The following is an 18,140-nucleotide window of genomic DNA, read 5'->3' as shown; positions in this document are numbered from 1 at the left end:
AAATCACTGGTGTAACCAGTAGACACAATGATGGATGGATGTATTCTGTTAAATTGAATGGCATTAGAATGACACTAGTGCAGCAGTGTAAACCGAGCAGAGATCATTATCACATTTTTTGTGAAGAAGCCATGTCGCCCAGTATAGCAGGGTGCCTCACTGGTCTCGTTCTACTAGCTTTGAAACAACAGTGGAGGTAAATGGCACAGACCAACAGTCTAAACTGTGGTCTGGATTCACAAACATCACATAACATGAAATGTATTGATTTCAGTCTGTTTGTGATGTGTAGAAAATAAAAACACAGAAAATCAACTGCCTTATCCTTTAAGTAAAGGTTTAGTTTTGCATATATATTATAAATAATGATGGATATCATTGTTTTTCAGCTGATAAAGTACCAGCAAAATATTGTTGGGGTTGCAAAAACATGCACAAAGATGCTAGAATTAGGTCAGAGATGCATTTCTAACCCTGGGTTGGTGCACACATTTGACACCAGCTATGATAAGATCTTTCAAACCTCAGTATCGCTATCATATTGGTCTCCATTACACGCATTTGCATGCACTGCCTCATGGTACAGCGGCATAACAGTAAATATGGACAAAAGTATATAGGCAGCATGTTTCCATTACACACTGGATTAACTTGAAAATTACCTATTCTAAATATTACTGTACAGTCAAGTCAACCCCCACATTACAGAACTGAAGGAATAGTATTTTTGTCCTGTAGGAATTTTGCACATTGCAGTTTAAACCACAACCACCTCCGTAAATCATCGACCTTTAGATTAAAGATTAATTTTAGATCATGTTACACTTAAGGTACTTTAGCTGTAAGAGTAACAATAGCTCAAGTGTAATTTACATTCGGTTCAACGCATTGGAAGGTTAGTTTGATATTTTGGGACCTACACAGCATCATAGTTAGTTAAGAAGCTCAGGGCCATTCCCAATTTGTTCATATGTTATCTACAGCTAGCAGCTGGTTAGCTTACATTAGAATAATGATAGAAAGTTGTTCATGTAAAAGCCATGTTGCTATATGCTTCTGGAAGTGTAAAACTGGGATTTTGAGAAGGGGTGGCATGGTTAGCACTGTTATCTCACAGTCAGGAGGTTCTGAGTTCCAATGCTGCCCGTACCCTGTACCTTCTCTGTGCAGTGTGCATGTTCTTCCTGTGTCTGTAGGGATTTTTTTCCAGGTACCGCAGCTTCGTCCCACAGTCCAAAATTGCCTGTAGGTCTGAATGTGAGTGTGAGTGTTTGTCTGTCTCTTCGTACTTATGTCTGTATATCATCTGTGATTGGCTCAAGCCCACCAAAGACACTGGATAAGTAGTAGCTAATGGATGGCTTACAATAGGAGAATGTGAAATGATGATATAAGATATATGATAAATATAAGTTTATTTTATTTTAAGGAGAACAGTGATTAGTGATATTTTACATAAGCCAAAAAGAGATCATTTAAAATAAGTATAATCTAAATATAAATTATGTGGTGGACTTTTTTAAGTGGCAACGATTACCTGGCTGAAAATAAACCAAGTTTCAGATAAGATAAATGACTCTTCTGTGGAGATGATTTCATATTCTGTAAATATAAAAAAAGCACTGTGGCCTTGACTGTAACTTCCTTCCCGTATCGAGATGACAGTAGCATGTTAGTATTTCTTGTCAGTGGAAAGCTGAGGAGGTGTAGGGGAACTGCCCTGATGTTCTGTGGTAAAGTCCACTGTGGATGGAAAGGGTGATGTCACGTACATTTCGTGGATTTAAATCCCATTCAGGGCTGAGGAGGCAACACCATCATCTTCACAATTTCACTGACAGCATCATGAAGACTCTTTGCTTCACTCTGGTCCTGCTGCTGCTCTCTGCCTGCTGCTGCGATGCCCAGCGTGAGTGATCTGTTTGTGCCTCAGCGTGTTTGGTTCTCATTGACATGTCGGTGCTGATTCAGTCCATTTACTTTCTAACAGCTGCAGCAGTGCAGATCGCCACATCACCTGGAAGCTGCTGCTTCAGGTTTTTTGATCAACTTATACCACAAAAGTTTGTGGCCAGGATAACCCAGACCCACCACTCCTGTGTCAAGAAGGCGTTCATGTAAGTCCCTGCTTCATTCTTCTGCCTGCTGTTTTGAAACTGGTATTGAAATGATGACTAATTATTCTACCATTAACACCTGAATAACAGGTCATGGATGAACTAAGTTTCGACTGTGTGTTTTACAGAGTCCAGACTATTAGAGGTAGACAGATCTGCTACAGTCAGGCTTTCCAGTGGGCTCAGAATGTCTACGATAGCTTCCACAGTGCTGCGGGCAGTGGTCAACAGAACTGAACTTTATTTCTGTATAATACTCTGATTTTGCATGATTAATAGTGTGAAGACTTTTGCTTTGTATTGTGATAAATGAAATTTATGTATTGAACTGTATTGCTTTTGTGTACTGATTAGGATTAGACAACATGTCTGATTAAGACCTTTTATAAATTACAAATTAAACCAATTTATATACTATCTGTAGTTGTTTGTGTTCTGTATTACAGGTAGATTTAGAAACAAACTTGAACAAAGTGTTGTCTGACCGTGCTAAAAAACCTACCAACTCAATGTTCTATGGTTTTATACAGTATTATCAGCATGATACAGACGCTGCCAGAGCCTATCTTTGTCACTAGAAGGGAACAGACTGATTAAATGAGTCGAGGTGTTCTAGACAGAAATGCAAAAGAACAAACAGGTGACAATAATTCGTGCTAAAAACCTCTCCACAAAGTTCATATAATAGATTTTCCCCTACAGGTGTGAAACACAGTTAATTGCTCAAAGGCTGACAGTGGCACATCCTTCATGATAGGTGACTTAAAAATGCTTTTCTCTTGTAGGGCAAGAACTTAATTATAGTATATCTTGATCAAAAGATTAATGTAGAAGTATAGACCAAATACACTTAGATTTATCTGTGTACTTGTCAGTACAAACCATGTGGGCCTATACTTGGGTATAAACTGACCTTTAAGTTTAAAAGAAATATAATAGCACACCTTGGCATCTTGTTCACGAGTGAGGGAAGGATGAAACTGACAGATGGATCGGTGCAGCGGCAGCAGCAATGCAGTTGATGTACCAGTTTGTTGTGGTGAAGAAGGAGCTGAGCCAAAAGGCGAAGCTCTCATTACCGGTCAATCTACGTTCCAACTCTTACCTATGCTCATGAGCTTTGGGTCAGGACCGAAAGGACAAAATCTCAGATACAAGCGGCTGAAATGAGCTTCCTTCGCAGGGTGACTGGGCGCTCCCTTGGAGATAGAGGTGAGAATAGGTTCAGAATCAGCAACACTGAAAACTAAGATTTGAATGTTTGAAAATACATTTTAAATGTGAACATTTTGGTTTCAAAACTGTAATCTATGATTCAAACCTATGAAAATAAAAATGCTTCATTCTTTTCAGTGTTACAAATTAGCCTCTTCAAGTTTTAAAACATGCTTTGCAAATATTTAACTCTGTTCTTTCAGTGTTTCGACTCATTTTTGCAGTGTCAGATCACATTTCTGACCCTGTTTTCATGAGCGACAGACCTGAAACTTTGCAAAACACCAATGTTCCCCCAATCACATAGCTTCTAAGAAAATAAGGCAATCAGCTAACAGAGATACTCTGCACGTTTGATTAGTCCCACTAGATGTCAGTCCAGATGCCTGCATTCAACTGACACTGACAGCAAACAGAGAACCAGCAGCTGATGGTTTTACAGGAGAAATGATGCAAAGCAGCATCTGAATGATTTGTGAAGGGAGAACGTGTGGGTTAGCAGTGATCCAGCAGAAGACTGGGATGTGGCATATGATGGGGAGGCTCTGGTGAACTCAGAAGTCCACACTGTAAAATGAAGACTCTCAGGTCAGGATTCATCAGCCTGATGAGCAGACAATAATACAATGAGGTTTTAAAATCCCTCAAAATGGACTGTAAAACCTTTGGTGATCTTCTGCTCTTCCAAGTTGACTAATCATTTTTGTATATAGGCAGAATAAAAAAATAAAATTATGGTATTCTGTATTGCAGTCTGAATTTTTTTGCAGTCTGAGTTTCATCTTGTATGTCAGTGGTCCTCAAGGCACCCTGCCCTGTTTGTTTTCCAACTATCTCTGCCCTTTCCAATTCTGATTGTCTGAACACACGTGATCCAGGTAATCAGCAGTGTGTAAGGCAGGGATAGTTGGAAAACAAGCAGGGCAGGGGTCTTTGAGGACCAGGATTGAGAATCATTGTTATATACAGTGGGTACGGAAAGTATTCAGACCCCTTTAAATTTTTCACTCTTTGTGTCATTGCAGCCATTTGCCATAATCAAAAAAGTTCATTTTATTTCTCATTAATCTACACTCAGCACCCCATCTTGACAGAAAAAAACAGAAATGTAGAAATTTTTGCAAATTTATTAAAAAAGAAAAACTGAAATATCACATGGTCATAAGTATTCAGACCCTGTGCTCAGTATTGAGTAGAAGCACCCTTTTGAGCTAGTACAGCCATGAGTCTTCTTGGGAATGATGCAACAAGTTTTTCACACCTGGATTTGGGGATCCTCTGCCATTCTTCCTTGCAGATCCTCTCCAGTTCTGTCAGGTTGGATGGTGAACGTTGGTGGACAGCCATTTTCAGGTCTCTCCAGAGATGCTCAATTGGGTTTAGGTCAGGGCTCTGGCTGGGCCAGTCAAGAACGGTCACAGAGTTGTTCCGAAGCCACTCCGTTGTTATTTTAGCTGTGTGCTTAGGGTCATTGTCCTGTTGAAAGGTGAACCTTCGGCCCAGTCTGAGGTCCTGAGCACTCTGGAAGAGGTTTTCTTCCAGGATATCGCTGTACTTGGCCGCATTCATCTTTCCTTCAATTGCAACCAGTCGTCCTGTCCCTGCAGCTGAAAAACACCCCCACAACATGATGCTCCCACCACCATGTTTCACTGTAGGGATTGTATTGGGCAGGTGATGAGCAGTGCCTGGTTTTCTCCACACATACCGCTTAAAATTAATGCCAAAAAGTTCAATCTTGGTCTCATCAGACCAGAGAATCTTATTTCTCATAGTCTGTGAGTCCTTCATGTGTTTTTTGACAAACTCTATGCCAGCTTTCATGTGTCTTGCACTGAGGAGAGGCTTCCGTCGGGCCACTCTGCCATAAAGCCCCGACTGGTGGAGGGCTGCAGTGATAGTTGACTTTGTGGAACTTTCTCCCATCTCCCTACTGCATCTCTGGAGCTCAGCCACAGTGATCTTTGGGTTCTTCTTTACCTCTCTCACCAAGGCTCTTCTCCCACGATTGCTCAGTTTGGCTGGACGGCCAGGTCTAGGAAGAGTTCTGGTCGTCCCAAACTTTTTCCATTTGAGGATTATGGAGGCCACTGTGCTCTAGGAACCTTCAGTGCTGCAGAATTTCTTTTGTAACCTTGGCCAGATCTGTGCCTTGCCACAATTCTGTCTCTGAGCTCCTTGGGCAGTTCCTTCGACCTCATGATTCTCATTTGCTCTGACATGCACTGTGAGCTGTAAGGTCTTATATAGACAGGTGTGTGCCTTTCCTAATCAAGTCCAATCAGTTTAATTAAACACAGCTGGACTCCAATGAAGGAGCAGAACCATCTCAAGGAGGATCAGAAGAAATGGACAGCATGTGAGTTAAATATGAGTGTCACTGCACAGGGTCTGAATACTTATGACCATGTGATATTTCAGTTTTTCTTTTTTAATAAATTTGCAAAAATTTCTACATTTCTGTTTTTTTCTGTCAAGATGGGGTGCTGAGTGTACATTAATGAGAAATAACATGAACTTTTTTGATTTTGGCAAATGGCTGCAATGACACAAAGAGTGAAAAATTTAAAGGGGTCTGAATACTTTCCGTACCCACTGTATGACTGTACACAGCAGCAGCAACCAAGGAAGGACCCTCCGTGTGTGTTCTTTTGTTTTGTTGTTTTGTTTCGCAGGCTGTCAGGCTGCCTAGTCACAGAGTATACAGCTGTTGGTAAATTCTTTTAACAAATAGACTCAGAGGCTGAACTTCGGTAAGATTATATAGAAGTTTTACTTGCAAGGAGTAACAGTCACACAGCACCTTGGTACAGCATGAGAGACACTGGCTGCTTGCAGCCCAACACATGTTTTCATAGTAACACAAAAGGGAGGTGATTTCCCACAAAGACATCTGGGCCCTTACCAAATGGGGGCAGTCGTGGCCTAATGGATAGAGAATCGGACTTGTAACCTGAAAGTTGCGGGTTCAAGTCTCTGGGGTGGAGTGAATAGCCACCACTCTCCCCAACCCCAATGCTATGACTGAGGTAAGACCCATGAGCAAGGCACTGTGCCGCAGCAATGGCTGCCCACTGCTGTGTGTGTGCACTTTGGGTGGGTAATGCAATTTCCCCATTGTGGGACTAATAAAGGTAAATAACTTAACTCAAATAGTCAATACACAATAGGCCCTATTAAGAAGTGTTTCAGTTATACTAAAGTAAGTTGGATTAGGTCACAAAAACATTTTAATCACACACAATTTGACCCGTGACCTCAACTGCTGTGTAATGGTAAAGTAATGGGCTGACTGGTCGCTGTTACTGGGAGATGGAGTGAGAAGGAAATGTATATGTATCAGTAAGTTACAGAAGATTCAGGAGACAAGGGATGATTGTGAGTTTGGAATGAATATCAGTCCTGGAGTCTGATCTACTCTGTCTGGCATAATAAAGAACAAACAGCTGACTCCTTCTCCTCCTCGTCCTCTGGTAGAGAAGCAGTGTATGTGGACTGGCCTGCTGGCACTCTGTCCTTCTACACAGTCTCCTCTGACACTCTGATCCACATCTACAGCTTCAACAGCACATTCACTGATTCTCTGTATCCTGGGTTTGCAGCGTCATTTTCTTGTTCATCAGTGTATCTGTGTTCAAAGTAACAGAGTCTCTCCTGTTACAAAATCATCCAGTTCAGTCCTTTAAAGATGGAGGTTATGGTTATTACAGGATAAACTTACTGTCTTGTACTTTTTTTAAAACATTGAGTTTTTTCTTCTGACAAATTTATTTGAAAAATTAAGAAGAAAGAATGTGGGACTTGAATCAGTAGATTTATAGTACAGAATACATAAACATCAGGTTCCCATTCAGGATATTTTCACTTTATTGCCTTTTTAAAATTATGTATGTTGCTTCTCTTTGTTGTGATCTCTGTACGTCTACTGCTGATACTGTTGGATTGTGATAGCAGCAATGTCAGTGTTGTAGATATCCCTGTCCCCAGCAGAGTTTTCCAGCTCCTAGGTGTTCCTAGACCAGATCGGTTGTAAACTCTCTCCACTGTATTGTGGGTCTGCTCTCAGGCCTCCTACCAGCCTCGTCGACTACTTCTCTGCCTGGATTACTTTCAGTTCAAGATCATCTGATTCCCCAGATGATCCCTACGTATGAGAGGCCTCCTCTTCTCCACAGCCACTTCTCCTGCTTTGAGACCCCTGTTATTTTCCTCTCTGGGACAATAAAGACAGATAGTGGACAAGATTTACAGAACGACAGAGGATGACCCTAAAAACGTTGAGGTCAGCTGACTCCATGTCTGTGTGGTGTCTTCAGCTGAATCATGATGATGCTGCTTCCTGCAGGCCAGGTGGTGATCACATTACCACATTTATTCTTTTATTGCGAAACCTTTCTGTGGACGAAGCACTGTATAGTCCAATAATATCATTCTGCAGAATGAATACTTTTACTTTGGCTACTTTAACTACATTTGGATGCTGGTACTTTTGTACTATTACTGCAATAACACTTTGAATGTGGATGTTTTACCCTGGCGTTTCTACTGTTACTGTGTTAAAAGGCCTTAGTACTTGTCCCAGTACGGACTCATAAAATATATAGCAACAGACTCCTCCCAGTCCAAGTCCCGGTTTCACTTTCTGTGGAAGTTGTGGCGCAGCGTCTTTCTCCATATAAAGGTAACGGCAGCACATTTTCACTGTTTTTCTATTTACTTTGCTCTTTTGTCGTGTTGTCAGCGATGGCTGCTGGAGGCGGAGAAGAGCCGAGGCTCTCCTCTTGTCTGAGCCGCTATAAGCCGCCTGAGCTCGGCCGGAGAGCCGCTGGAGAACAGGCCAACACTGGACTCAGGGTGGAGTCAGAGACCGGCTGGGCCTCCGTCGCTTTTATGTGATCGTGTGTCTGATCAATAGGCAGCGAAAGTCAGCGGTATCACTACACTGCATTTCAAACACAGAGACTAAGAGCTTTCACCTCAAAAATCAAGTAAATCTCGTTCCTGCTGTCACTCACAGAGTCAAGGTCGCCTCAGCGTCATGGCTCCATCTAGTGGCCGGACAGTAGAAGTGCTGTGCAGCAGCTGATGGCAGCTTCCTCTGCCTCACACTGCTGTATGCCTGCATTCAACTGACACTGACAGCAAACAGAGAAGCAGCAGCTGATGGTTTTACAGGAGAAATGATGCAAAGCATCGTCTGAATGATTTGTGTCTCTACACCAGGTGAAGGGAGAACGTGTGGCTTCAGCAGCATGGATCAGTGTATGGACAGAGAGGATGGAGTACATCCCTCTAAACCCAGTCAGGATAGAGCGCATGAGAGCCAGACCGAAGCTCAGAGGTGAGATGAGGATCTGTGAGAGTCCAGGACTCTTATCCAGCATCAAACATTACTGCTCCATCATTATTCACACTCACTGCTTTGTATTTGTTGAATTCAAGCCCAGAGAAGCAGCACAGACCAGGACCTGTTTTTTTTTTTTCAGTCAAATGAAATGTCAGTTTGTGTGATTGAACATATTTTCATGTTTTTATCCAACATGCACATTTATCTGCTCTGTCTTTGTTTCAGGATCCAGCAGCAGAGACCGGACTCTCCTGCACCCAGCTGTGTGTCCTTCAAGAGTGACAAGTCGATAGACTATATAATTGAGTTTAGCGGAGGAACTGCACCTGCTGATCAGATGTAAGCAATACCTTTCAGTCAGAGACAGGTTTTTCTAGAGAAGATTGAGTTTGTGTGATATGTTGTCCTACCACATCTGAGATCCAAAGTGTTTCTGTCATAAATGTCATCAGGACAGCTCTGTTTGTTCTGATCTTTCATACCGGGAGCTCCTCAATACAACCAATCTGACACAAGCAGCCACTGGCTGTAGGTGTCTTGCTCCAGGACTCTGCAGCAGTGTTCAGTGAGGGAGGGAGAGATCTATGTTGGAGCTATTGGGACTGAACCAAACTGAGCTGAAAGCTACAAACAGCTGTAGACTGAGCTGTTGATTCTCAGTGGGATCAGCAGGACTAGTAAAGCTTTACCACTACAGGGACTCATCTCATTCACTGTTCACATCCAAATCTCACTTCCCGAACCTCATGTTGGTCTCTATGTGGACAGACATAATGTGAGCTCATTCTTCATGATTCCTCTACAGAGAGGACCAGGAGAGCTCAGAGGTTCCCAGTGCTCAGTCTGCCCAGCACCATCCAACACACCCGGACTCCATATTTATGGTCTGTACATGTACAGCTACTGCTTTTACATCTGTTCACAGTCATCTTCATGCTGCACTTCTTAAACCACTGTCCAACATGGACCTGATGTTTGGAGGCCATCATTTTAGTTGGTATTTATACACTTCTCTGTTCCAGATGCTGGAGAACCACGTTGTGACTTTTGTGAAAAACGAGCTGAAGAAGATGCAGAAGGTTCTGACTTCAGGTTACCTAGAGAGTCAGAGGAAGGTTGAGGAGGTGTTGGACGGTCAGGATGAAGAGCAGAGGAGGAGCAGCAGAGAAGCATTTCTGAAGATCACACTGAACTTCCTGAGGGGAATGAAGCAGGACGAGCTGGCTGACTTTCTGCAGAGCAGTAAGAGGATTTCTATAAAAATTTAACATGATGGATGAAGGACATATGTGACATTTTCCAAAGTGAAAGTTCTCTGTGAAGAATAAATCTGTATGTTCGTTTTTTAAGGAAATATTTCTTTGCCTGTTCTTTCAGAATCTCCTGCAATGTGTCAACGTCAACTCCAGTCCAACCTGCAGAAGAAGTTCCAGTGTGTGTTTGAGGGGGTTGCTAAAGCAGGAAACCCAACCCGTCTGAACCAGATCTACACAGAGCTCTACATCACAGAGGGAGGGGCTGCAGAGGTCAATGAGGAACATGAGGTCAGACAAATTGATCCGGCATCCAGAAAACAAGATAGACCAGAAATAACCATCAGACATGAAGATATCTTTAAAGCCTTACCTGGAAGAGTTGGACCAATCAGAACAGTGATGACAAAGGGAGTGGCTGGCATTGGGAAAACAGTCTTAACACAGAAGTTCACTCTGGACTGGGCTGAAGACAAAACGAACCAGGAGATCCAGTTCACATTTCCCTTCACTTTCAGAGAGCTGAATGTGCTGAAAGAAAAAAAGTTTAGCTTGGTGGAACTGATTCATCATTTCTTTACTGAAACCAAAGGAATCTGCAGGTTTGAAGATTTCAACGTTGTCTTTATCTTTGACGGTCTGGATGAGTGTCGCCTTCTTCTGGACTTCCACAACAGAGACATCCTGACTGATGCTACAGAGTCTACTTCTGTGGATGTGCTGCTGACAAACCTCATCAGGGGGAAACTGCTTCCCTCCGCTCGCCTCTGGATAACCACACGACCTGCAGCAGCAAATCAGGTCCCTTCTGAGTGTGTTGACATGGTGACAGAGGTCAGAGGGTTCACCGAACCACAGAAGGAGCAGTACTTCAGGAAGAGGTTCTCAGATAAGGATCAGGCCAGTACAATCATCTCCCACATCAAGACCTCACGAAGCCTCCACATCATGTGCCACATCCCGGTTTTCTGCTGGATCACTGCTATGGTTATGGAGGATCTGTTTGAAACCAGTGAGAGCGGACAGCTGCCCAAGACCCTGACTGAGATGTACATCCACTTCCTGGTGGTTCAGACCAAACTGAAGAACATCAAATATGATCAAGGGACTGGGACAGATCCACACTGGAATCTAAAGAACAGGGAGATGGTTGAGTCTCTGGGAAAACTGGCTTTTGAGCAGCTGCAGAAAGGCAACGTGATCTTCTATGAATCTGACCTGACAGAGTGTGGCATCGATGTCAAAGCAGCCTCAGTGTACTCAGGAGTGTTTACACAGATCTTTAAAGAGGAGAAAGGACTGTACCAGGACCAGGTGTTCTGCTTCGTCCATCTGAGTGTTCAGGAGTTTCTGTCTGCTCTTCATGTCCATCTGACCTTCATCAACTCTGGAGTCAATCTGCTGTCAGAGGAACAAACAACCTTCCAGACATCTGAAAACAGAAGAGACCAATCAGCAGAGAAACTCTTCTATCAGAGTGCTGTGGACAAGGCCTTACACAGTCCAAATGGACACCTGGACCTGTTTCTGCGTTTCCTCCTGGGTCTTTCACTCCAGACCAATCAGACTCTCCTACACGGCCTGCTGACACAGACAAGAAGTGACAATGAGACCAATCAAGAAACGGTCCAGTACATCAAAACCAAGTTCAGTGAGAATCTGTCTCCAGAGAGAAGCGTCAACTTGTTCCACTGTCTGAATGAACTGAAGGATCGTTCTCTAGTGGAAGAGATCCAACAGTTCCTGAGGTCAGGGAAACGCTCCAAAGAAGAACTGTCTCCTGCCCAGTTGTCAGCTCTGGTCTTCATCTTACTGTCATCAGAACAAGACCTGGATGTGTTCGACCTGAAGAAATACTCTGCTTCAGAGGATGCTCTTCTGAGGTTGCTGCCAGTGGTCAGTCTCTCCAAGAAAGCTCTGTAAGTGTGTAGACAGTTGGATTCATTCAGCATTACAAAAAAAAAACCTGAGATCGACTCAACTTGAGAGAAAAAGAAATAAGTCCAGATTTGCTTTTTCTCTGTTATTTCCTCTGTAGGCTGAGTGGCTGTAACCTGTCAGAGAGAAGCTGCAAAGCTCTGGCCTCAGTTCTCAGCTCCCAGTTCTCCACTCTGAGAGAGCTGGACCTGAGTAACAATGACCTGAAGGACTCAGGAATGAAGCTGGTCTCTGATGGACTCAGAAGTTCACACTGTAAACTGAAGTCTCTCAGGTCAGGATTCATCAAGTTGTTTCACTGATGCCCAGTTAAAATCTGACTGACATCAGTGGATAAACAGCTGTAATCTGTCTGAGACTGTCTGCTCACGCAATTTGCCACATGACCTTTTACTAAACTTTGCAAGTTGGCACCAAAACAACAAAGAAAAACAGACCAACCTCAACCACAGTACTGAGTGAATCCTGACAATTTCATCTTGTATGTGACTGCACACAGTAGCATCATCCAATGATCTTCTATTGGTGTTGTTTTGTGTTTTCCAGGCTGTCAGGCTGTCTGGTCACAGAGGAAGGCTGTGCCTCTCTTGCCTCAGCTCTGACCTCCAACCCCTCCCATCTGAGAGAGCTGGACCTAAGCTACAACCATCTAGGAGAATCCGTCATGAAGCTCCCCTCCGCTAGACCAAATGATTCACAGTGGAGACTGGACATTATCAGGTATGGAGAGGTCTGCTGTTAACAGTGATAAAGAATATTGTGTTTATGGATCAAATGTCCTGGTGGAAGCATGCAAACCAAAAACAATAAGGGGCCATGGATGGATCCTTGGGTGACACCAAGACTGGACAGATTCAGGTATGGAGAGGTCTGACAGTAAAGGCAAAGGCAAAGGCAAATTTATTTGTATAGCACCTTTCATACACTACGCAATTCAAAGTGCTTTACAAGGCATATAATTACATTAAATCATTAAAGCATTAAATCATTAAAGCATTTAAAAGTAAAGACATTTAACATAAAATAAATTTAAATCAAGTAAATTAAAACATAAAAGCACATTAAGAAAACAAGGATGACCTCCCAGTAGGGGCTGACATTTTCTCTGTCCTTTGGCTTGATGGTAGATTTGAGTCTTATATGAACAATAACACATGTAGTAAACACTGGTTTGTGCTGACCTGACCCCCCTCATCTTTTCAGTTTGGAGCCTGGTGGAGTCCAATGGTTGACACCAGGTCTGAAGAAGTGTAAGTGTGTTTTTAATGAGATTCATGACAACACAGCAGCTCATACTCAACCAGGTGACAGATGAGTAACTGCAGCTGTTACTGTATCTTGTTCTCTCCATCAGATTTCTGTGAACTCACAATCGACACAAACACAGTGAACAGAAACATCAAACTGTCTGACAACAACAGGAGGGTGACTTGGATGGAGGAAGATCAGTTGTATCCTGATCATCCAGACAGATTTGAGCACTGGTCTCAGCTGCTGTGTAGTAACGGCCTGACTGGTCGTTGTTACTGGGAGGTAGAGTGGAATGGAGTAGTTCATATATCAGTGAGTTACAGAGGAATCAGTAGGAGAGGAAACAGTGACGACTGTGAGTTTGGATACAATGATCAGTCCTGGAGTGTGAGATGCTCCGACAGTGGTTATTTTGCCTTGCACAATAATGAACACAGATTTGCCTGCCCTTCCTCCTCATCCTCTGGTAGAGTAGGAGTGTACCTGGACTGGCCTGCTGGCACTCTGTCCTTCTACATGGTCTCCTGTGACACAGTGATTCACATCCACACCTTCAAGACCAAATTCAAGGAGCCTCTTCATCCTGGGTTTTCAGCCTGGTTTCCTGGAACCTCAGTGTGTCTGTGTTCAGAGTAACAGTCTCCACCTGTTAGAGGAGCTTTCTCCCTATGGGGCAAACTCATTTTAGCCACTTGTATTCTTGATTTCAGGCCCTAACCCAAAGCTCATGACCATCAGTGAGAGCTGGAACATAGACTGACTGATTATTTAAAAGTTCTGTCTTCTAGCTTAGCTCCCTCTTCATCACAACACAATGACACCTGCATTGCTGCTGATGCCATACCACAACCTGCCATACCTGTCAGTCTCATCCTCCATTTTACCCTCACTTTTAAGTGAATGCATCCATTTAGTATTTTGAATCATAACCAGGTTGTAAGTAGTGTTTCAAACTGCCAGAAGAAGAAACAGGAGCAAGAGACAAAAAAATAGAGAGTAGGCAATTTATCGAAAACTGCATTTAAACTCAAATAGGCTGTTCATCAGCTATTCAAAAAGTTAAGAACTAAAAGTGTCAAAAGAAGAGTGGGGGTAGTCACTACTGAGTCTTTAGTAGTGATTAGCCCTGCCATTCTTGTTGATCACTTCAAACATTTGTTTTCGGCTTGCTTGACGGGACTGTTTCCAGGAGGTTGGTGGGAACTTTGCTCCATGTGGTGAAGATGTCTTCATGAAGGACATTCACGGTCTGGAATTGGCGTCTGTTTTTGTAAACTTCCCTTGCCATCCATCCCCAAACATTCTCAATGAGATTTAGATCAGGGGAACATGCAGGATGGTCCAAAAAACAAACGTTGTTCTCCTGGAAAAAGTCCTTTGACCTAAACACTAAATTGTTGTGAACTGCAGTGTTGTCCCATTGAAAGACCCAGTCATTACCGCACAGATGAGGGCCCTCAGTCAAGCGGGATGCTCGCTGCAACATCTCCCCATAGCCAGATGATGTTTGATGCCCCTGCGCAACCTGAAGCTCCATTTTCTCATTGAAGGAAAAAGCACAGCAGATCATGATGGGGCCTCCTCCACTCTAGAAAACATCTCAAGTGGGATCTCCTTGTCATGCCAGTAATGTTGGAAGCCATCAGGACCATCCAGGTTACATATTTTTCTCATCAGAGAATAAAACGTTCTTCCACCTTTCAGTGTCATATACAGCTGTGGCTCAGGAGGTAGAGCAGGTCAACCATCAACCAGAGGTTCGATCCTTGACTTCACTGGCCCTAAAGGTCAAAGTGTCCCTTGAGCAAGACACTGTAACACCCATTGCCCCTGGTGGCTGTTCTACTCACTCACTCTCAACGTAATTAACATGATGAGACCTGAGACCTCAAACAGACGTCTGTATAGCCTTGTACTGATTTCATTGGCTGAGCTCTGTTCAGCTGCAGCTTATTCCAAACTTAAACTTTAATGAAATCAGCCGTCACTTTAGTGGGATAGAAACTGTCATTTCAGAAGCTGAAAGCAGCACCTGTGGCATTTCAGTATGTTTGAACTCCTAAAGACATAACACTGTTCTTCATGGTTAAGTAACTTGGTGCTCTGTGCATGAGCCCATTCTCAGGACACTTCAACAATGATAATGTGATCAGGAACATGAGTGTAGATGTGAAAAAAGTCAGATGGAGCACAAACAGAACAGATGTGAGTGATCAGCGCCTTCTGATGGTCACAGTGAGGAACTGCAGCACTCCATATTAATATACACATTTATACAGACACGAACTTGGAATATTATTCCTCAGCTGTCTTCATCACCAATCAGTAGTGATGATTGTAAGGACCCGGTGTGACCACCAGCAGTAGGTATACTGATTATTTCTCTGTTCAGAAAGAAAAACCGTTTACAGCAGTTAAATATCTGTGCCATTGCCAGACTGAATGTAAATTCTAAAATGTTTTAATAAACGTGTATGTACTGTATCATGGTCAGTTATTTTTTTATTCTTTTTTACTTAACCTTCATTCACCTTCCAACATCAAAAAAGCAGAAGCGGTTTCTCTGATTTCACTGGGATCCATTGCAGCTTTATTGCAACCTTCAAATGTGGGTCCGGTCTACGAGTTCTGTTTTAATGGCACTTTGGCACTGGAAGGCTCCTGAAGAACCACAGTATTCCAGTTAGTTTGAGCTACAGGTGTCAGGTGTGTGATTTGAACAGTGTGTGTTCTCAGGTGTGATGATATTTGTGGTGGTTTGAACTGAGCAGCATGAAGCGTTTCAGGAGATCCTGCAGGAAATATTTAGTCACTTTGTTCAAGTTTGCTCCTATTCCTGTTTGGACAGCAAAGTGAAGTAGCTGGATTGAACAATGGGAGCAGAGATGTGGCAGATCTCAAAGGTATGTTAACTCTTTAAAAATACTGGAAACACTGAGATTATTAAGGCAGGAAGAGGGGAACTCCTTTCTGCCTTTCTGGAAGATTAAAAAATTAGGTTCTGGCCATAATAAATAAATGCAAAGTGTTTTCTGAATATGTGTATTTACACTTTTTATTTTATTATCAAGCCCCTGTATAATAATTATAGATATATAGATGAGATGCTTTGCCAGGCCTTCACTGAGCTGCCTTCAGCTGCTGCTTGGTTCTTTCTGGCTCCAGTCTTCAATTAGTGAAAAGCTTGAGGCTCTATTGGGCTCAGATCAGGTGCTGTATGTTTAGGGTCATTGTCACTCTGCAATATGAAGCAGCATTTGGCTGAATCTGGGCAGAGAGTACAGCCATAGTCAGGGCAGCAATAAACACCAGTGACTCGGTTCCATTGGCAGCCATAACAGTATCTGCACCATGACTGACAGATGATATGGTCTGCTTCAGATCCTGAGCCATTCTTTTCTCTTTCTCTTTTCTCTTTCCATGATGTTAGTACAGATTAATTTGGGCTCCATCACTCCAAATAATCTGATTCCAGAACCAGGCAGGCTTTCTGGGTGGTTTCCAGTCTGACCTTTCTGTTCTTGAGCATTCCCAGTGGTTTGCAGCTTGTTGTGAAGCCTCTGTATTTACATTCATAGACAATGACAGACCACCAGAGACAGAATTCTGTGGTGCCTTCCAGGCCTTTTGGTGTTGAGAAAGGATGCCAGTTAATTCGTTCTTTTGAAGAATGGTCCAAACTATTCTGGTCAGTCCATGTGTTTGCTGTTTCTCTGATGGGTTTATCTGGTCTTGGCTTGTGTTTCAGTTACAGGTGGGAATCTTTAAGCATTCCACGATTCGATTTGGAGGCATGTGATTCAATTAAATGCATCGTTTCTATACTTGCTACCTGTGGAAACCCCACTGGGCGTAAACTGTATTTCTGAATGTATTTCCAAAGGTCGTTGGCCTAATTTGAATCAAGTCCAACAAACTATATATGATGATGAATCAGCACAATAAGAAGATACTGTACAGCTAACAGTGACTGTACAGCGCTAATGACGTCAGCTTGTGGCAGAATCTATTAGGGAGGATTGTCCAGGTCCCGCTTTCCTTCTGATTCAATTTCATAAAATCTAAAATGTCTCCAAATTGTATCTTTTAATGAAGCAGGCAACGCACATATAGTTTTTGTGTGTTCTGCCATTTTCTCACATAGCTCATACACCTTGTCTACAACATGTAGGCTGTAAAACTTGTCTGCCTGGTGGACTATTCAATCAAATATTAAAATCAATTATTAACTTTTATGTATCGATTCAGAATCGTTTTAAAGTGAACGATGATGCATCGAAAACAAAAAGATTGATGACCCTAACTTCAGCATCAAAGGAAACACTCAGAACCAAGTCCAGACCTTTTATCTGCATGATTTGTCCAATACAATAAAAGCAAAAGTAGATGTAAAGGTCTGTGGAGGCTCACATTGCACCATGTTGTGTGTGTGTGTGTGTGTGTCTGCTGATAAGAACAGAGGAAGTTGGAAATGGGTGTGTGTGACATATGAAATGCTTAATGTGATTCAGACACAGGAGGAAGAAGTAAAACCAGATGTCATTTCCAGCAGACACATGAATCATGCTCCTCATAAATGTTGACGAGCTTTAAAGGTGTTTTTTTTTTTTTGGCTGAAATATGTTCAGCTGTTGCAAAACTTCCTTTGTGGGACTGTCATCTTAGCCTGGTCAGCCAGACTAACTCTTTTTCTATTCTATACAAAGAATTAGTTTGGAATCTGTTTGGTTGAGATCGATTTCCAGGGGGCAGGCTTGTTGTGGTTTTCAGCCTGACTGTAGGTGGATTTGTCTGTAAGAGGGAGACAGATCTACAGTCCAACTTTCCAGTGGGCTCTGAATGTCTACAATAGCTTCCACAGCACTGTGGGCAGTGACCAACAGAACTGAACATCTATTTCTTTATCTCTATAACAGTCTGATTTTGCAGCCTTAATAGTGTGAAGACTTTTGCTTTGTATTGTAATAAATGTAATTTAATGTAATGAGCTGTATTGCTTTTGTGTATTGATTAGGATTA

At 42.6% G+C, this 18,140-nt stretch overlaps 2 protein-coding genes across 3 annotated transcripts; both read left to right on the top strand.

The window, feature by feature from the left end:
* The first annotated feature begins 830 nt into the window (after positions 1-830).
* Positions 831-2,516, top strand: LOC113133267 (C-C motif chemokine 3-like). 2 transcript variants are annotated; one of them, XM_026311958.1, is made up of 4 exons: positions 831-895; positions 1,799-1,909; positions 1,991-2,117; positions 2,246-2,516. In XM_026311958.1, exons 2-4 carry the CDS (start codon positions 1,846-1,848, stop codon positions 2,352-2,354), a joined length of 300 nt encoding a protein of 99 aa, XP_026167743.1. In that variant the 5' UTR covers positions 831-895; positions 1,799-1,845; the 3' UTR covers positions 2,355-2,516. The 2 variants fall into 2 exon arrangements, with proteins under 2 accessions (XP_026167743.1, XP_026167742.1); XM_026311957.1 differs by having other exon boundaries at positions 874-895; positions 1,690-1,909.
* Positions 2,517-7,749: 5,233 nt separating this feature from the next.
* On the top strand, positions 7,750-14,990 carry LOC113132687 (NLR family CARD domain-containing protein 3-like). The gene is made up of 10 exons (XM_026310982.2): positions 7,750-8,013; positions 8,556-8,673; positions 8,905-9,018; positions 9,485-9,563; positions 9,702-9,921; positions 10,057-11,851; positions 11,971-12,144; positions 12,417-12,590; positions 13,074-13,120; positions 13,225-14,990. The coding sequence occupies exons 2-10, from the start codon at positions 8,585-8,587 to the stop codon at positions 13,755-13,757; spliced, it is 3,225 nt and encodes a 1,074-aa protein (XP_026166767.1). The 5' UTR covers positions 7,750-8,013; positions 8,556-8,584; the 3' UTR covers positions 13,758-14,990.
* Positions 14,991-18,140: the final 3,150 nt, after the last annotated feature.

This window comes from Mastacembelus armatus, chromosome 6, assembly GCF_900324485.2.
Source record: "Mastacembelus armatus chromosome 6, fMasArm1.2, whole genome shotgun sequence".
Classification (NCBI taxonomy): domain Eukaryota; kingdom Metazoa; phylum Chordata; class Actinopteri; order Synbranchiformes; family Mastacembelidae; genus Mastacembelus; species Mastacembelus armatus.
The sequence above is the reverse complement of the archived record's forward strand: the minus strand, read 5'-3'. Positions and strand labels throughout refer to the sequence as shown.

Excerpts from the sequence above, each read along its gene's own strand:
- LOC113132687 (XM_026310982.2), top strand. The coding sequence starts at position 8,585 with ATGGATCAGTGTATGGACAGAGAGGATGGAGTACATCCCTCTAAACCC. Across the intron at positions 12,145-12,416 it reads TGTAAACTGAAGTCTCTCAG|GCTGTCAGGCTGTCTGGTCA; the intron begins GTCAGGATTCAT and ends TGTGTTTTCCAG. Across the intron at positions 13,121-13,224 it reads GACACCAGGTCTGAAGAAGT|ATTTCTGTGAACTCACAATC; the intron begins GTAAGTGTGTTT and ends TCTCTCCATCAG.
- LOC113133267 (XM_026311957.1), top strand. The coding sequence starts at position 1,750 with ATGGAAAGGGTGATGTCACGTACATTTCGTGGATTTAAATCCCATTCA. Across the intron at positions 1,910-1,990 it reads CTGCTGCTGCGATGCCCAGC|CTGCAGCAGTGCAGATCGCC; the intron begins GTGAGTGATCTG and ends ACTTTCTAACAG. Across the intron at positions 2,118-2,245 it reads TGTGTCAAGAAGGCGTTCAT|AGTCCAGACTATTAGAGGTA; the intron begins GTAAGTCCCTGC and ends TGTGTTTTACAG.